At 43.6% G+C, this 14561-nt stretch overlaps 1 protein-coding gene across 1 annotated transcript in view; it reads left to right on the plus strand.

The window, feature by feature from the left end:
- Nucleotides 1-14561, plus strand: part of SFI1 (SFI1 centrin binding protein) — an 87959-nt gene that overhangs the window by 5930 nt on the left and 67468 nt on the right. The window contains exons 3-4 of the mRNA XM_059876212.1: nt 5579-5752; nt 7211-7282. Coding sequence (XP_059732195.1) covers nt 5579-5752; nt 7211-7282 — 246 coding nt within the window. The remainder of the gene's footprint in view (nt 1-5578; nt 5753-7210; nt 7283-14561) is intronic.

Consider the following 14561-nt stretch of genomic DNA (forward strand, 5'->3'; position numbering starts at 1 on the left):
GTCCACATAGTCAAAGCTATGGTTTTTCCAGTAGTCATGTATGGATTTGAGGGTTGGACCATAAAGAAGGCTGAGCATCGAAGAACTGCTGCTTTTGGTGATATTGGAGAAGACTCTTGAGAGTCCCTTGGACTGCAAGGAGATCAAACCAGTCATTCCTAAAGGAAATCAACCCTGAATATTCATTGGAAGGACTGATTCTGAAGCTCCAATACTTTGACCACTTGATGCAAAGAGCTGACTCATTAGAAAAGACCCTGATGCTGGGAAAGACTGAAGGCAGGAGGAGAAGGGGCCACAGAGGATGAGATGGTTGGATGGCACCACTGACTCAATGCACATGAGTTTGAGCAGCTCCAGGAGACGTTGAAGGACAGGGAAGCCTGGCGTGCTGCAGTCCATGGGGTTGAAGAGTGTCGGACACGACTGAGTGAACAACAGCAACGACAGCAAGCCCCAGGCTGTACTGTGTTGCTGAGCGTATTACAGTAGGTGCTTGATACTGAGAGAATAAACGAACACTGCAGGGCGCACCTGCCAAGTAAATAGTTAAATGAATTGGTCAGGGCATGCCTTCCCCCGGGCACTGTTTTGTTTTTTAAATTTTTCTTAATTTTAAAAAAGTCAAAAAAAGTCAAAGTATAGTTGATTTGCAGTGTGTGTGTTTCAGGTGTACAGCAAAGTGATTCAGTTACACATATGTATACGTTCTTTTTCATATTCTTTTCCATTGGAGGTTATTACAAGATACTGAATATAGTTCCCTGTGCTGTATACAGTGGGTCCTTGTTTATTTTATAGTAGTGTGTATCTGTTACTCCCAAACTCGCAATTTATCCATTTCACTTCCGGTAACACCAAGTTTTCTGTATTTGTGAATCTGTTTCTGTTTTGTAAATAAGTTCATTTATATCATATTTTAGATTCCCCATGTGAGTGATATTGTATGATAATTTCTTTATCTGCCTCACTTCACTTAGTATGAGAATCTCCAGGTTCATCCATGTTGCTGCAAATGGCATTATTTCATTTTTTATGACTAATATTCCATTGTGTATATATGTACCACATCTTGTCTATCTATTCATCTGTCGATGGCCATTTAGGCTTCTTTCATGTCTTGGCTATTGTAAATATTGCTGCTTTGACCATTGGGGTACATGTATCTTTTTGAATTAGAGTTTTTGTCTTTTCTCCTTGTCCCTTTTGAATGAACATTTTCAGATTCTGTCTCCTCACTTCTATTTTTCTGTGTTTCTTGGCTAATCATCATCCTCCCATTGACATTTTTTTAAAAAAAAGCAATTGTATTCCTGTGTTCTGAATTAAACCAGGCTCCTCCCTGTTCCTCATGATTGTTGGGTTTCTGGTATTGTTTTTGAAGTGCCTTCTGTTTCATCTTTCTTTCCTTCTGCCTTTCCTTTGTTCCATAAGTGAACACATTTTATATGTCTACCTACTGTGAGTGCCTGGCAGTGTGTTAGGGGCTGAGTATATATTAGCAGATAAAAGTGGTTCCTTTCATCATGAGGCCTTGTGATGGGAAACAGGCATATATGTACGGAGACAAATCTGTGGCTTCAGTTTGTGATCTCTTCCTTTCGGTGTTAGAATAGCTTAGATTTCTGGGGCTACTTCACTTACACCAGAGTTGGTATCCTTATGATCTTTAAACTTACAGAGCTGCAAATAGTTCATTGCTGCTTGACTCACTAGCTGGTGAGGGGGAGCCCAGAGTCTGATGAAAGGAGAGAGCAGTGGTCAGGGATGACTTCAGGCGTGGGCCTCCCCGTCTGATGACCTGTTTATGACGTAACAGGACTTCAGAAGGGCACTGACCTAGCACTTTTTCCTTGAGTTTGCTGTTTCATAAGCTCTTAACATTTTTAGAGCCTCTTTTATTTTTATGGTAAAAGGAGTGGGATGAAAGCCTCATTTTAAAATTTTTTGTTAATGTTTTATTTTGAAATAATTTCAAATTTAGAGAAACATTGCAAGATTGGGACAAAGAACTATATATCTTTCTCATCCCAGGTTTTCCTGTTGACATTTTTACCACATTCATCTGGTTCTGTCTCTCTCCTCCCCGCATCTCCGTCGTCTTGTCTGTCTCCTCTCAGTGTTTTTGTGTCATTTATAGACACGTGCAGAGGGGCAAAGCATTTTAGTCCCCGATACACATGCTTCTGGCTGGACTCAAACACAGCCACGCTCTGCCTTCTCCTTTCAGCTCATACTGTAGGTGAGGACCCTTCTCCAGTCTGTGTACTGCCATCTTTTCACAGTTTGTGCTTTCTGTTGACAGTTTTGCTGTTTGAAGTGGCCCCTAATCAGAGCACTGAAGTTCTGTCCAGTGTTCCTTGGTACAGGAAGACTGTGATGTACCTTAGGAAGAAAATGTAGGGGACTTCTTTGGCGGTTCAGAGGTTAAGACTCCACTCTCTCAGTGCTGGGGGTGCGGGTTCAATCCCTGGTTGGGAAACTAAGATCCCGCATGCCTTGTTTGTTGTCCATTTGCTCAGTCGTGTCCGACTCTTCGCGACCCTATGGACAGCAGCACGCCAGGCTTCCCTTTCTTTCACCATCTCCTTGAGTTTGCTCAAACTCATGTCCGTTGAATCGGTGATGCCATCCATCCATCTCATCCTCTTGTCGTCCCCTTCTCCTCCTGCCTTCAGTCTTTGCCGGGATCAGGGTCTTTGAGATGTGGCCTTGAGATCAGGCCTTGAGACGAGGCCAAAAATAAAAAAGAAAGTGTAGGCCTTCCTGGTGGCCCAGTGGTTAAGAATCTGCCTGCCAGTGCAGGGACCACAGATTTGATCCTAGTCTGGGAAGATTCCACATGTCACGGGGCGACTAAGCCTGTGCGCCCCAGCTACTGAGTCCACGCTCTAGAGCCCGTGCTCCATAATAAGAGAAACCCCTGCTAGGAGAAGCCTGTGCACTGCAGTGAAGAGGAGCCACTGCTGGCTGCCACTAGAGAAAGCCCATGCACAGCAGTGAAGACCCAGCACAGCCGGAAATAATTTTTTTAAAAAGTGTATGTTAGATGCACTTTGTCCAAGCATGAGTTACAGGGCTGTTGGCTGTGAGTTCAATGTTAAAGACTCTCCATATGTATTAAGTATGGTGTCTTTAAACACAGGCACACAGAAAACAAGGCTCCATATTGATTAGTTGATGATATTTTTTTGGCATGCAGGATCTTAGTTCCATTACCAGGGATCAAACCTACGCCCCCTGCAGTGGCAACGTGGAGCCTTGACCACTAGACTGCCAGGGAAGTCCCCATGAGAATGCTTTTAAAGACTGGCAGGAAGCTAACTATGTGTTCTCCTGTAGGGACAGTGGTTCGGTATATTCACTAGCTCAGTGCTTATGGTGGCTTTATAGAACTTACCACAAACAGTGAGAATCAAACTATGTGTTTCCTCCCTCCCCTGGGCCCTTTGTGAGTAAACTGAAGTCAGTTGTCCCCAAAATGATATTTATAGCAGAAAGAAAACAACAAAATGTAAGAAAAACTTCCCTTTTCATTTTGTCTTTTTAATATTTATTCATTTATTTGGCTCTGCTGGGTCTTAGTTGCAGCATGTGGAATCTAACTCCCTGACCAGGGTTTGAACCTGGGCCCCCTGCATTAGGAGCACAGTCTTAGCCACTGGACCACCAGGGAAGTCCCTCATTTTGTCTTTTTAGTCCCCTTTAATTTGGAAATATTTCTCAGTATTTCCTTATCTTCCATGACCTAACATTTTTGAAGAGTTTAGCTTACCTTTTATGCATATATTTGAATTTGTTCAGTGTTTCTTCATGATGAATTCAAGTTATGTATTTTTGGCAAGAATTTCACAGAAATGATGCTGTGTTCTCAGTACGTCAATATCAGGAGATTTGGTCCTATTACCATTGATATTAACTTTTATCACTTGGTATAGATGATATCTGTCAGGTTTCTCCACTATAAAGAAGTGAATAAGTGTTTTATGGGGAGATACGTTGAAACTACATTAATAGCCTATTTCTCATCAGACTGGCACCCACTTGTTTTTACATCCATTGATGATTCTTAGCTGAGTCAGTTATTCCTGTGATGGTTCTTAAAAGTTTATTAGTTGTATTCTACTGCAGAGTAGAGCTTCCCATTTTTCTTCATCTATTTATTTACTCATTTACTTACTTCAGTATGGATTTGTGGATTCCTGTTTTATTCAGTGGGTTTTAGTCTGTTACTGCCAAAATTGTCCCAGATTTGGCCAGTGGGAGCCCTTTTCGGCTGGTTCCTGTGTCCTTTCGACATTCTCCTGTCATTCTTTGAACATTTCTTTACTATCTGATCCAGTAAGATAGTGCAGCTTGTCTTGTATTTTTCTTGTCTCAGACCTGAAAGTCAGCCGTATTTCCAGGCACTGCCACTTCCTCTTAGTAGGCAGTGACATTTTAGAAACAGTATTTGAGCTCTACGTTTGCTCATTCCTGGTGGGATGTTGTTGCCACCAGATATTTCCTGCAGGCAGATCTCTGACACGTGTTTTTGAAAATCATGCTGCTGCTGCTGCTGCTAAGTCGCTTCAGTCGTGTCCGACTCTGTGTGACCCCGTAGACGGCAGCCCACCAGGCTCCCCTGCCCCTGGGATTCTCCAGGCAAGAACACTGGAGTGGGTTGCCATTTCCTTCTCCAATGCATGAAAGTGAAAAGTGAAAGGGAAGTCGCTCAGTCGTGTCCGACTCTTCGCGACCCCATGGACTGCAGCCTTCCAGGCTCCTCTGTCCATGGGATTTTCCAGAATCATGAGTTCATACCAATAAGAAAATCTCTTAATGTTTCTAAAATGGGATTAAAAGTCATAAATTTAGTGTTTGGTCAAGGTGTGTAGTTTCACATTGATGTAAAAGTTGCATAACCTGGAAATCATTCCTAGTTGTTTCTGCATGAAGAAACCTATTTCTAACTTGAAAATGATTCCCCTTAAATGACACGTTAAAGAAGTATGTGTTAGGACTGAGGTCTCCAAGGTGCCCTGCAGCTCTGTAGCTTCTGCCTAGAGCTGATCTAGTAGTGCCCACCTCCAGATGGGGTGGGCATTTCTTTTTTTTGTTGTTTATTTTAATAATTTTTATTTATTTTTTGGCTGCACTGGGTCTTTGTTGATGCACACGAGCTTTTCTCTAGTTGCTGTGAGCGAGGGCTATTCTGTAATTGCGGTGCAAAGCCTTCTCTTTGCAGTGGCCTCTCTTGTGAGGCATGGGCTCTAGGGTGCTTGGGCTTCAGTAGTTGTGGCTCCTGGGCTTTAGAGCACAACAGACTTAGTTGCTCTGCAGCATGTGAGATCTTCCCGGACCAGGGACCGAACCCATGTCTCCTGCATTGGCAGGCGGATTCTTTACCACTGAGGCCCCAGGGAAGCCTGGGGGGTGGGTGTTTTTGTCAGAGATTGGGCAGTTTATTGTCCTTGAAGTAGAGTTATTACCTTTCTGTCTTGATGAGCTTATCTTTTTAATTTCACTTGTATGTTTAAAGATATTTGCATCACGTGCAGAGATAATTTGGTTCTCTCCTTTTCTCCTCAAATTTGAGGTCTTTTAGGGACAGTGCAGTAAAGAAACCTTATTCTCCAAAGATACTGTCCACAAAGAAGCCCTCTGCATTCTCTGGGAGCCGGAGTGAGGTATCTAGGGCCAGTCACCCAGTGAAATACCATCCCTCACAGGCCCGGACCCGAAGGGGCCGGCTAAGAGAACTGCGTGTCAGGTGAGCTTGCCAGGGGTTCCCTGCCTCAGGGACTTGGTCATTGTTCCCCCTTTTTGGTTAAAACAAGGGGGTGAGTCTTATTCTCTTATCTCAGTTAATTGGAGACCGCAATGCCTGTTCGCCATGATGGAATGCTCAGAATATTTGGGAATATGCAAATGTAAAAGCCATCATTGAGTGTTTTCATTCATGGGCTCCACTTGTGCCCCACAATGTGTAAGCTATAAAGAGTCTTCCAGAAAAAGTCTAAACGTGATCCAAGAAAATGATCATTTTCTGCTACTCTTGATTAGGTCTTTGAAAGGCATCCTTTTGTTTATTCAGCAAAAAGTTATCAGGTGCCTGCCTGGCCAGGTGTGGTGTTAGATGCTGAGCGTATAAGGTGAATATGACATTCCTAGTGCAAGAGCTCACGGAAGTGTAAAGTCAAGTAGGCTTGGCAGACAAGCCACAACAGTGAAGTGTGGTAAGTGCTGTGAGGAGGGCGGATGTGGTCCCCAGGCCCATGGGGCGAGAACAGTGCACTAGCCCGGCATTGCCAGCAGTGACTTCCTGGAGAGGTGGAGTTTAGCTGAGTCCTGAAGGATAAGTAAGATTAAGGCAGGTAAAGGGCAGGAGGAAGGAGAGTGTTCCAGGCTGAACCTGGAGGTTAACTGGCCAAGACACGCTCACCTTCCTGTGTGCTCCAGGTAGCGTGCTAGGGATACTGTGAGCCACGGTCCCTGCTCTCAGGCTCAGAGTGCAGAGGGAATGATGGGCACCCTGTGAGCGGTTTCCTGGGATTCTGCATCATAACATTACTCTGGGGGCTGGATCAGGGCTGAGAGTACCAAGCTCCTTGCTCTGTTTGGTTGGGGAGAGCCCAGGAAAGCTTCACATAGGAGTGAGCGTTGAAGATGAACCTTGTTGGGTAAGCGGGCATTTGCCAGGCCTTTGCCAGGTGTTTCGGGCAAGAAGAATGTGAACAAAAGCACTAGCGTATACTTCCTGTTCCTCAATTCTGAAGTCTTTATGGACAGAGTATATTAATAGTATTTTTTAAAAATAATCTGCTCAATTTTAGCTTTTAAAATCTGTCCCATCTTGTGCTATTTTTTAAAAATTTATATTAATGCAAAATAATCGGCTTTACAATATTGTGTTGGTTTCTGCCATATATCAACATGAATCAGCCACAGGTGTCCATATTATCACCTCCCTCTTGAACTTCCCTACGGCCTCCCACCCCATCCCATCCCACCCCTCTAGATTGTCACAGAGCCCCAGGCTGAGTTCCCTGTACCATACAGCAAATTCCCCTTTTTTCTGTCTGATGCAGGATTATCTATGATTCACCTTCGACTCACGCTAGCATCCCACCCCCTGAGACCATTAAATTTCCGTCTCCTTTCCAGAAAATTGATGATACAAACCAGATGGAGTTCTTAAATGTGTATGTCCTTTCTCTCCTTCTTTCAGATGCGTGGCCAGAAAGTACTTTCATTTGTGGATTCGCATGACTTTTGGAAGAGTGTTTCCCTCTAAAGCCAGGTAGTATTAGCTCAGAACACCAGACTTCCCCTGAGTTTCATCCTGGGTTTCTGTTTTGCACGAAGCCCGTGTGTAACCTTCATCCTGGCGTGTGTTTCATTCCCCCTCTGCTCCTCCCCGGCCGCCAGGAGGGGAGGATGATATAATGGTAGTCTAACACTTACTAGTCTGACTGAATGAATGTTATAAAGGAACCACAAATAAACTAGGACAGCTAAGACCCTCTCGGGGAAGAAGTATTTGCCCTGGAGAAGCAAATGAGCTCTTTCAGGTCCCTGTTGAGAGTAACAGATTGACTTGGTCTGGGGCAGAACCTAGGGAAAAGTTGACGCTGTCAAGGGGCGTGAAATATAGTCAAGTGTAAGTCCCACAGCTTCAGTTTGTCTAGGCTGCCGCCTACTGCTGTGGGTGTTAGTGAAGATCATTATGGCTGCAGTGCCCAGAGTGGACCACACGGGGAAGACACTGGGGTCAGGACACTGCAGGAGGGGCCAGTGTAGGGAATGTTTCAGAGAACTGAGAACCATTGAGAATGTTGTTTTTGTTATTCTGTTGCTAAATCATGTCCAACTCTTTTTGACCTCGTGGACTGCAGCATACCAGGCTTCCCTGTCCTTCACTATCTCCCAGAGCTTGCTCAAACTCATGCCTGTTGTGTCGGTGATGCCATCCTTTGCATCTTGTCCTCTCTCGCCCCTCTCTCCTCCCACCTTCAGTCTTTCCCAGCATCAGGGTCTTTTCTAACGAGTCAGCTCTTTGCTTCAGGTGGCCAAAGTATTGGAGCTTCAGCTTCCGCATGACTCCTTCCAGTGAACATTCAGGGTTGATTTCCTTTAAGATTGACTGGTTTGATCTCCTTGCTGTTCAAGGGACTCTCAAGAGTCTTCTCCAGCACCACAGTTCAAAAACATCAATTCTTTGGCACTCAGTCGTCTTTATGGTCCGATTCTAACATCCATACATGACTACTGGAAAAACCATAACTTTGACAAGACAGACCTTTTTGGTAAAGTGATGTCTCTGCTTTTTAATATGCTGTCTAGGTTTGTCATAGCTTTTTTCCCAACGAGCAAGTGTCTTTTAATTTCATGGCTGCAGTCACCATCCGCAGTGATTTTGGAGCCCAAGAAAATGAAGTCTGCCACTGTTTCCATTTTTTTCTCCATCTGTTTGCCTTGAAGTGATGGGACCGGATGCTCTAATCTTTTTTTGTTGTTGTTGAATTTTAAGTCAGCTTTTTCACTCTCCTTTTACGCTTTCATCAAGAGGCTCTTTAGTTCCTCTTTGATTTCTTCCATTAGGGTGGGATAATCTGCATATCTGAGGTTCTTGATATTTCTCCCAGCCATCTTGATTTCAGCTTGTGATTCATCAGAGTACATCTATTTCACATGATGTACTCTGCATATAAATTAAATAAGCAGGGTTACAGTATACAGCCTTGTTGTATTCCTTTCCCAATTTTTTTTTTAGATTAAAAAAAAATTTATTTATTTTAATTGGAGGCTAATTGCTTTACAGTGTTGTGGTGGTTTTTGCCGTCCATTGACGTGAATCAGCCATGGGTATACATGTGTCCCCTCGTCCTGAACCCTCCTCCCACCTCCCTCACCATTCCATCCCTCTGGGTTGTCCCAGCACACCAGCTTTGAGTGCCCTGCTTCCTGCATCGAACTTGGACTGGTCATCTATTTCACATATGATAATATACATATTTCAGTGCTATTCTCTCAAATCACCCCACCCTCACCTTCTCTCACAGAGTCCAAATGTCTGTTCTTTACACCTGTGTCTCTTGGTGTCTTTCATATAGGGTTGTCTTTACCATCTTTTAAATTCCATATATATGTGTTAATATACTATATTGGTGTTTTTCTTTCTGACTTACTTCACTCTGTATAATAGGCTCCAATTTCATCCACCTCATTAGAACTGACTCAAATGCATTCTTTTTTGTAGTTGAGTAATACTCCATTGTGTATATGTACCACAGCTTTCTTATCCATTCATCTGCTGATGGACATCTAGGTTGCTTCCATGTCCTGGCTATTTTAAACAGTGCTGCGATGAACATTGGGGTACACGTGTCTCTTTCAATTCTGGTTTCCTCGGGTTGTATGCCCAGCAGTGGGATTGCTGGGTCATAAGGCAGTTCGGTTTCCAGTTTTTTAAGGAATCTCCACGCTGTTCTCCATAGTGGCTGTACTAGTTTGCAGTCCCACCAACAGTGTAAGAGGGTTCCTTTTTCTCCACACCCTCTCCACATTTATTGTTTGTAGACTTTTTGATGGCAGCCATTCTGACCAGCGTGAGATGGTACCTCATTGTGGCTTTGATTTGCATTTGATAAGCAGTCAGTTGTTCCATGTAGGGTTCTAAATGTTACTTCTTGACCCACATGCAGGTTTCTCAGGAGGGAGGTAAGGTGGTCTGGTATTCCCATCTCTTTAAGAATCTTCAACAGTTTGTTGTGATCCACAGAGTCAAAGGCTTTAGCATAGGCAATGAAGTAGGTGTTTTTCTGGTATTCTCTTGCTTTTTCTATGACCCATCGGATGTTGGCAGTTTGATCTCTGATTCCTCTGCCTTTCTAAGTCCAGCTTGTACATCTAGAAGTTCTTGGTTCACTGTTGAAGTGAACTATTGTTTACTTCAGTGAAATGAAGTGTACTGTTGAAGCCTAGCTTGAAGGATTTTGAGCATTACTTTCGTAACGTGTGAAATTAGTGCAATTGTACAGTAGTTAGAACATTCTTTGGCATTTGGGATTGGAATAAAAACTGACCTTTTCCAGTCCTGTGGCCATTGCTGAGTTTTCCAAATTTGCTGGCATATTGAGTGCGGCACTTTCACAGCATCATCTTTTAGGATTTGAAATAGGTTAACTGGAATTCCATCACCTCCACTAGCTTTGTTCATAGTAATGCTTCCTAAGACCCACTTGACTTCACACTCCAGGGTGTCTGGCTTAAGGTGAGTGATGACACCATTCTGGTCATCCATGTCATTAAGACCTTTTTTGTACAGTTCTTCTGTGTATTCTTGCCACCTCTTCTTAATATCCTCTGTTTCCATTAGGTCCATGGTGTTTCCTGTCCTTTATTGTGCCATCTTTGCATAAAGTGTTTCCTTGGTATCTCTAGTTTTCTTGAAGAGATTGCTAGTCTTTCCTGTTCTATAATGTGTTTTTAAAAGCTGGAATGTTACGGGTTCTCACCCCTTCCCCCTCTCCTTGCTATGCCTTCTCCTTTTTCTGACAGAATAGCTTTCCTGATCTGGAAAACCAAGGTCTCTTGATTCAGAGTCTCTCGAACAAATTCAGCTTTTGTCTGTGTTCTCTGAAATCTTTTCCCTGTATACCTGGGGAAGGGCCCTGCTGTTCCCGTCTTCTCCCCGGGTCTTTACCAGAGAAGCTCCCGGGGTGGCCGCTCCTCCCAGCCCAGGGGTAAGGCATAGTCCACCTCTGCTTCTCCTCCTTCCCTTGGACCTAGCCCTGCCCTTTACTGCCCGGGGAGCTCTTCAGCCTTCAAGGAAATCTTTTTTTGTGTGTCTGTCTTTCTTGTTGCCACTGGGAGAACTAATCAGGCTTACACAGGAAGTCTTTTGTTTTTCTTTCTTTTTTTTTAAACTCGGTTGAATATTTTATTTATCTTCCCTGTGTTAGTTTAGAAGTTGTGTACTCTTTCATTCTTCTTTTCCTGACTGCCCTAACAGATTTGTTTAACTTTTTCAGGTATAATGTTAATTGGTTTTTTTACCCTCTCCCCAAACAAGGTTCCTTTGATCACTTTAATTCTGCCTGTCGCTGTCCCCATTTATGTGCCCTACTGTAAGGTATTTTAATTCAGTTTACATTTTAAAATCTTCAGAACAATATTTTTTTTCTTTTGGCCGCATCATGCAGCATGTGGGATTTTAGTTCCCCCAACCAGGGATCCAAAAGTAGGTCTGCTTGTGATGAATCCTCTCAGATTTTGTCTAAAAATGTTTTTACTTTGCTTTCATTTTTGAAAGATATCTCACTGGTTATAGGAAGTCTACGTTACCAGTTTTCTCCCCAGCCTTTGAAGATACTCCATTGTTTCATGACTTGCATTTGCATGCTGTTGATCTTTTGAAGATTCAGTGTTTGTCTTATTTCTTGAAGATTTAATATGATATACCTGGGTGTGGATTTTTTTTTTTTTTAAGTCTTTTAGCTCATTTTGAGATAGGTTATAGGTTTGGTTGGTGGTTTTCTTGTTTGTTTTTTTCCCCCCATTTTGTGGCATGTCTTTCTGGAATAATTTTTTTGTCCATTGTTGCTGTTCAGTCGCTCTGTCATGTCAGACTCTGTGACACCATGGCCCACATAACTCCAGGCTTTCCTGTCCATCACCATCTCCTGCAGTTTGCTCAAACTCATGTCCATTGAGTCGATAATACCATCCAACCATCTCATCCTCTGTCCTCCCGCCTTCAATCTTTCCCATCATCAGGATCTCTTCTAGTAAGTCATCTCTTCGCATCAGGTGGCCAAAGTACTGGAGCTTCCGCTTCAGTATCAGTCCTTTCAGTGAAGATTCAGGGTTGATTTCCTTTAGGATTAACTGGTTTCATCTCCTTTCTTTCCAAGGGACTGTCAAGAATCTTTTGTCCATAGGCCTGTTACTCTCCTTTTCTCCTACAGTAACTTTGTATAGAATTTGACCTCAGTTACTTTTCTGTTGCTCTTTTTTATGTGAAATTAATTTTTGTGGACTTTTACAGTGAAGTGAGCTTTAGTTAAGCTTCCTAATTGCACTCATCTCACACGCTAGTAAAGTAATGCTCAAAATTCTCCAAGCCAGGCTTCAGCAATATGTGAACCATGAACTTCCTGATGTTTAAGCTGGTTTTAGAAAAGGCAGAGGAACCAGAGATCAAATTGCCAACATCCGCTGGATCATAAAAAAAGCAAGAGAGTTCCAGAAAAACATCTATTTCTGCTTTATTGACTATGCCAAAGCCTTTGTGTGGATCACAATAAACTGTGGAAAATTCTGAAAGAGATGGGAATCCCAGACCACCTGATCTGCCTTTTGAGAAATTTGTATGCAGGTCAGGAAGCAACAGTTAGAACTGGACATGGAACAACAGACTGGTTCCAAATAGGAAAAGAAGTTCGTCAAGGCTGTATATTGTCCCCCTGTTTATTTAACTTACATGCAGAGTACATCATGAGAAACGCTGGACTGGAAGAAACACAAGCTGGAATCAAGATTGCCGGGAGAAATCTCAATAACCTCAGATATGCAGATGACACCACCCTTATGGCAGAAAGTGAAGAGGAACTCAAAAGCCTCTTGATGAAGGTGAAAGTGGAGAGTGAAAAAGTTGGCTTAAAGCTCAACATTCAGAAAACGAAGATCATGGCATCCGGTCCCACCACTTCATGGGAAATAGATGGGGAAACAGTGGAAACAGTGTCAGACTTTATTTTTCTGGGCTCCAGAATCACTACAGATGGTGACTGCAGCCATGAAATTAAAAGACGCTTACTCCTTGGAAGGCAAGTTATGACCAACCTAGATAGCATATTCAAAAGCAGAGACATTACTTTGCCAACAAAGGTCCGTCTAGTCAAGGCTATGGTTTTTCCTGTGGTCATGTATGGGTGTGAGAGTTGGACTGTGAAGAAGGCTGAGCGCCGAAGAATTGATGCTTTTGAACTGTGGTGTTGGAGAAGACTCTTGAGAGTCCCTTGGACTGCAAAGAGATCCAACCAGTCCATTCTGAAGGAAATCAGCCCTGGGATTTCTTTGGAAGGAATGATGCTGAAGCTGAAACTCCAGTACTTTGGCCACCTCATGCCAAGAGTTGACTCATTGCAAAAGACTCTGATGCTGGGAGGGATTGGGGGCGGGAGAAGGGGACGACAGAGGATGAGATGGCTGGATGGCATCATTGACTCGATGGACGTGAGTCTGAGTGAACTCTGGGAGTTGGTGATGGACAAGGAGGCCTGGCGTGCTGCGATTCATGGGTTCGCAAAGAGTCGGACACGAGTGAGCGACTGATCTGATCTGATCTGAATATCACAGAGCTCCCTCTTCTGTCCCTTTCGTGGTGTCCACAGGTGTGGAGGCTTGCTCCTCTTAACCACGCCTGGTCTGATCCTCTGTTTCCTTGTCTCCTTGTCCTTTTCCTGCTCAGTATCTACTCTGCTCCCAGCAGTTCCTCCTTGGCATGAATCCCTATCTGATTTTGAGGTCAGCACCTTCAGCTCTCACGTGAGCCGTGATTTTGGAGAGTACCAAACTCCTCTGTATTTCAGCTGCTGGTCTCAAATTGTGCCTCCACATTTTGCCTTGACTACTCACCGGCTGATTTAGGTTCTCCTGTCCTCAGGCTCCTCAGATACCAACTTCATTGCTCCTTTCAATGATGAAAGCTCAGCTTCTTTGTACTCTGGTGCTGGATCAAATCTTGGACACAGAATTCCGGGTGAAGCAGAAAAGGATAGCTCTATTGCTTTGCCAGGCAGAGAGGAGCACAGTGGGCTAATCCCACAAAACCAAGTGTCCCAACTTGGGGAAGACAGTGACAGGTTTTATAATAATTGTTCAAGGAGGGTGTGATCAGCTCGTGGACATTCTTCTGATGGCTTGGTGGTGCGGCAATTAGGAGTCCACATCATCAACCTTCAGGTCCAGCTGGTCTGGGGTCTGCATGCTGTGTATCAGTCATTATCTTCTTCCGCCTGAAGTGGGTTTTAATATCCACAGAGCAGCTCAGAGATGGGGGTCCTTTGATGGGGAAACAGGACCCTGCCCCAAGGCTGCTCTTTTCTCCTTGGTCTCCCATCCTCTCCCTTCCCTGATTAACGGCTGCTTGAATCTGCCCATTGGAACCCAGGGAAGATCATGGAGCTGAATGAAGGGTGTTTCCTGCAATCAAAGAAATGAAGGACACAAAGGCCTTGTGGCCAGGACCCCACTTTTCTTCTCTACGAATGGTGGTCCTTTGACTTGGGTGATTTGTCCTCACCTGCTTGCATTTTGGGTTTTTAGAGTTAACTTGTCACCTGGTTTTGTTGTAGTTGATACATAAGTTTTTGGTTTTTCTGCATGGTTTCTCTGTGTGTTTTATAAGGGTTCAGAGATTGAAACACTATGTGGCTGCCTTCACTCTCTTCCCCAAATCCTTTTCCTGCTTAATTTTTTTATAACTTAAATTTGACTCATTTAACTGGAAACCTCTTCAAATAATATCTATTTATATACCAAGTATTGGGAGATGCTAATTGTGTTAGAAATGC

This window comes from Bos taurus, chromosome 17 (genome assembly GCF_002263795.3).
Source record: "Bos taurus isolate L1 Dominette 01449 registration number 42190680 breed Hereford chromosome 17, ARS-UCD2.0, whole genome shotgun sequence".
In the NCBI taxonomy this organism is placed as follows: domain Eukaryota; kingdom Metazoa; phylum Chordata; class Mammalia; order Artiodactyla; family Bovidae; genus Bos; species Bos taurus.